We start from the raw sequence: 5,120 nt of genomic DNA, 5'->3' as shown, positions 1-5,120 counted from the left end.
TCACCTTTCTTCTCTCTTTTTTGGTTACATTTTGTGTCTACTTGGTTCACTAAACTTCTATATATAAATGAGGTTATTTGTAACTGTACAGAAATTATATTTTACATACGATTAGAAATAATATGGTACTGGAACCTATAGAAGGAACAAATCCTCAAATTACACAGTGACATTTTAAAATATGTGTTTTTGTCAAAACTAAAATCTTAAAATCTCAGCTACTCATCTGGATAATGTATTGAAACTTTCCAAGTATGTGCAGATTTGGTAGTTACAGGAATCTGACTAGCTATATTTGAGAAAATGTACTTTAAAATATTTCAGAAATCTGCACCTGAAATTGATTTTGCATTTAAAATTGGTACAAAAAAGGGACAACATTACTTTGAAACCCCCAGAAATTCCAAAATATTGGAAGCATACCATATAAAAAAAAACCCAGCCAGGTACCTATAACTATTATTATTAATTCGATAGGCCTATTTATTAAAAAATTAATATTACGCCTTTTTGGTTTTTCAAAATTTTAAGATTTTCCTAAGCATTGTATGATTTAAATATGGCCGCCGGTGTTACATACATTTTGGGTTAAGATGTTTTTAAACATTTTGATTCATTTCTGGGACGGGCCAGATATTTTGGTAAGGTTTGGTTTCAAAAGATGCATAAATAACAAAGATAGCTTTTCTTGGTAGCTAGACCCCTTAAAAGAGCCTTTGTCAAAAGATGGAATACCAGGATGTGACAAATGAGTTCCAATTTCAACTTTATGAAAGTATCTTGAGTAATTCATCATTATGTTTCTGTTTAAAAATTTGTTTCAATGAGTCTGAGTAGTAGCCATTTTAAATCCCCATTAAAACATCACCTACTTTTTGGCAAAGACTCTGCTTCAATAAGTTTGTTGTTGTTTTTTTAGTAGTTTTATAGCACTCGCAACCTCATAAGGTCATATAAGCACAAAGGGGTGGATGTCAACTGAGAAGTCCTTACAGGGGGAATCAGACTTACTCTGCTCCCCTCTCTAGCTTCAACAGCACAAAGTCTGCTTCGACTATCAAAGCACCCCAGAAATAGCGGGTTACAAGAGTGTGACAAACATACAAAAGAAGTAGAGCAAAAATGATGGTAGTAAGGATTAGGAAAGAAAAAGCAGCAGTTGCCTGATGCAGTTCAGGCACAGTTATGAGCATGACATTGATGAATCAGTCCATTTACAATTCTACTGTGCATAAGGACAGGTTAATGTCCTCCCCTTTGGGAATGGCCTAAAGACACTTCAGTCAGTAGCACTGCCCTGAAGGGGGGGGGAGGGGCTTCAATTAGTTTGGTAATTTTTACTGTCATTTCTGCATGCAAATGCTGTACTTATAGGGGCTAAACATACACATTTTTGGCTGTGGAACATATGACCCCTAGAATGGTTACAAATGAAAGATATCCAAGAAAATCCCTTACTGCGCAAATTAAATTATAATGGGACAATAGAAGGAGGTGGAAGGGGGGGGGGGGGGGGGATGTAGTTTTAGAGAAGGTATAGTAACTGACAAACTGGTTGTGAAGTAATCTACTGTCTGTCAAGGTTGGCTTAAACCAAGAAAAAATAGGGTTTGTAAGGAAAAGAAAGACTGGAGGTTTGTCACCACTAACTTTTCTCATGCCTCTTAGTGTAGATTTGAATTTTGTCTGCATGGAATCATTTTTACCTCCTTGGTTCCTTCAGCAGCCGAGTGGAGATACAGGAGATGAACCTCTGTATGTGAATGCTAAACAATACCACAGGATTCTGAAACGAAGGCAAGCGCGAGCCAAACTGGAGTTGGAAGGGAAAATTCCAAAAGAAAGACAGGTAACTGGCTGTGTTGTTTCTGAAAACAATGAATTGTTCATTTTTATATTTTTCTGGGCGATGGTAAGAAGCCGTCCCTTTCCCCCATGGGACACCGATCAGTGACGGTGTGATGTAGCAACAAAAATGTTGTAGCAATAATCTCCCATTAGACATGTGCTTTTATTAAAGTTATAATTTCTTTCTGAATGATTTGTGTGGCCTTTGATAGTGAAAATCAGTTCGTTTATATCAATTGGAGAAATTTTTTTTAAAAGGCAACTAGTACTAGTAGACCTGGCATGAGCACTACTTTACACTGATGCCATGATGAGAATGGGGAAGGGGGGGTTATGAATATATGCTAGATCTACTAATGTTTTCAATTTTGATTCTTATTCCGGTTTTTTTGTGAACATGCGTTCATCAGCTTCAATTTTTTCAATGTGCTGAAAATTACATAATGATTGGGTTATTTTTGCCGAGATACAGGTATGGTACTGATGTGCCCCATATGGATCTTGGTCAATGGGGACAAAGGTTTGTGCTCTGTGCGCTGCGTGGGTGGAAAGTGTTAAAATAATTTTCTCTGGTAGCTGTCCACTGGAGGGGAAAAGGGTTGAAATATATTAGTACTGACAGAAATATTGGAAAGACTTACACTTGCTTAAAGCCATGAGAGTTGTGCAATTTTTGTCTACTTTCATGTCTCTGTTAAGGAGTCTTGTTTTTTTGTTCTACTTTGAATTCAAAAGATTTATTGTTACTTTTCTTCTCTGTTTTTTTTTTTACTAATCACAATGCATTTGGGGCATTATGCCAGTGCAGATGAGATGAAAAAATTTGATTGTTCACAGACTGCAAATGATATTGTCGAACAGATTCATATGTTATTTAAGGTCATTTTGCATCTTGCAAGTTATGGTACTCGTCCCAGTTCGCAGTATAGTAACCGGGGGGGGGGGGGGGGTGTCGTGGTTGTTTTGTCTTGCTAATTTTCATTTACTGAGTATTTGTCCCATAAAAATAAATATACATAGATGATGTTCCTCTTCATTTTATTATTTTCACAATTTATTCTGCAGAAATACTTGTATGAATCCAGACATCGACATGCACTGAATCGAGCTCGTGGCTCTGGGGGAATCTTCGTAGGCCAAGAAATGAAAAACGTCGATCAGCAGAACCTGCAAGCTGCCAAGGAAGAGAATGCATTAATGTTACAACATTTTAAGCCCTAGAGAGTGGAATGAGTGACTTGTCTGCTGCATAATGTTCACTGTATGGATGTGACATATTTGAAGGTGACGTTTAAGAGAGAAGGAAAGGAAGTGGTTACCAAAACTGTGACGAGGTTTCAAGTAAAGTGAGTTGGCTCGCTAAGGTGTGTGAGCCTTGAACAATTCCTCTCTGTGCCGTGAATCCTTCTCCAGTTGTGTCCCAAGTTTTACCCAGTTTCTTGGTGTCTGCCTCCACCTTTCTCCACTGCGTTCTTCATGGTTTTCCTTCGTGATTCAACTCAATCAGGATGATATTTTTGTTTCTTTTTACATTACGTACTACAGTCTCAGTCTGGTGCCAGTGGCGACTTTACTCACTCGTTATATGCTCAAATGTTCCAGCCTTGTGTGGAAAAGCATAAGTTCAGACTATTTGCTTTCTGTGCGTACTGTAAGCTGGAAGGAGTACTGTACACTGTCTTTGTTTACTGTAAGCTGTAAGAAGTAGTGTTACCCTCTGGGGCGGTACTACTGACTGAAGCGTCTTTAGGCCATTCCCAAAGGGGGGACATTAACCCTTTCACCCTCAGAGCTATCCCTGCCCAACAAGGCTGAAATTCTGGCAAAAGGGACCTAACTCCGCTTAGACTGCATGACTATATTATTTTTAAAAATCATTAAAAATCAGAGGATGAGTCTAAAATTACAGTTTAGGTGTCAGAGCACAGATAAATGAATAAACTACAAGAAAATGTATGGTTTTGTACGAAAAATCATTGTGTATTAGGTAAAAAAAAATTCTGAAGTGAAAAAAAAAAACCCCCAAAAGACACAACCCGCTTTTTTTGCCCGCAGAAGTTCATAATGTTTTACCCAGAACAGCCTTTTGCAAGGCCTAACCTGGCCCAAATTGCATCCTGTCACTGTCTCACTCCCTCTGCCTAGCTTTGTAAAGTTTCTGGTCTTTACACAGTAGTGGCACGACCCCTTTTTACCATGTATCCTGATCACAACATGCTCTAAAGGATTTGTTGTGACTGAGCACACAGTCCCAGTGTTGCTCCTCCCTTTTTTACCTCATAGTGCAGCTTGTAGTACTAGATCTAGCTAAAGTGCTGTGGGTGCTAGGCCTATCTTCTTCATCAGTCTTCTAAATCATCACCTCCAGCTACGATCTCACCATCAACATCACTATCATAGTTGTTCCCCTCCCCCTAGAGCCTAGATCTAGACCTGCGACATCGTGTTCGCTCTCCTACTATAGTTCTCGCTCTCTCTCTCTTTCTCGACTGAGTGTCCGAGTGACTACTTGTACTACTAGCACTAGATCTAGCCCCTTGGTCGACGATATCGGCATTTAAATCCCAATTATAAGTGTCTCCATCGTATACAGTGCCTGTAGCGACGCAAAATTTCATCCACGAAGTTAGATTTAGGTCTCTAAAAAGCACGAAATTTAAAAAATCGCCGCTCTCGCGTGCTTCGATCGATTTTCACCAAATAAACACGACAGTAAAGGGCAACCACTCTAGATTCTCGCTATAAGCTCGGCAATCTCGTGCGACCTCGCAGAAAGCGAGACAACGTAGAAACGAAAGTAGTGCAAACGGGTGAATCGAGTGGGCGTGTCGGCGCACATCGGCGACTACGGGGGTTAGCGATGATGGCGCACATCGGCGCCTCCGAGTGGCAAAAGGTTAATATGCTCTTATGCACAGTAGAATTGTAAATGGGCTGATTCATCAATGTCATGCTCATAACTGTGCCTGAACTACAACAGGGAACTGCCGCTTTTTCTCTCCTAATCCTTGCTATCGTCATTTTCCTCTACTTCTTTTGTATGTTTGTCATACTCTTGTGACCCGCTATTTCCGGGGTGCCTTGATAGTCGAAGCAGACTTTGTGCTGTTGAAGCTAGAGAGGTAAGCGGAGTAAGCCCGATTCCCTACAAGGACTTCTTTGTTGACTTCCACCCCTTGGCGCCCATATGACCTTTTGCAGTTGCGAGCGCCGTAAAACCTCTACAAAAACTAAAACAAGTAGTGTGCACTGTCTTTGTGTACTGCAATGTA

The 5,120-nt window shown here is 39.8% G+C and overlaps 1 protein-coding gene across 4 annotated transcripts in view; it reads left to right on the top strand.

Moving 5' to 3' along the window:
* The window catches only part of LOC101860894 (nuclear transcription factor Y subunit alpha), a 23,579-nt gene extending 19,712 nt beyond the window's left edge, over positions 1 to 3,867 (top strand). For 3 of the 4 annotated variants that reach the window (XM_005098356.3, XM_005098355.3, XM_005098357.3), the window contains exons 6-7: positions 1,724 to 1,849; positions 2,914 to 3,867. In XM_005098356.3, the coding sequence (XP_005098413.1) occupies positions 1,724 to 1,849; positions 2,914 to 3,069 (282 nt within the window). In that variant the 3' untranslated portion in view covers positions 3,070 to 3,867. The remainder of the gene's footprint in view (positions 1 to 1,723; positions 1,850 to 2,913) is intronic. The other variant, XM_005098358.3, reaches the window with a different exon arrangement.
* Positions 3,868 to 5,120: the final 1,253 nt, after the last annotated feature.

The sequence above is a fragment of the Aplysia californica genome, unplaced genomic scaffold (assembly GCF_000002075.1).
Source record: "Aplysia californica isolate F4 #8 unplaced genomic scaffold, AplCal3.0 scaffold00180, whole genome shotgun sequence".
Classification (NCBI taxonomy): domain Eukaryota; kingdom Metazoa; phylum Mollusca; class Gastropoda; order Aplysiida; family Aplysiidae; genus Aplysia; species Aplysia californica.
The sequence above is the reverse complement of the archived record's forward strand: the minus strand, read 5'-3'. Positions and strand labels throughout refer to the sequence as shown.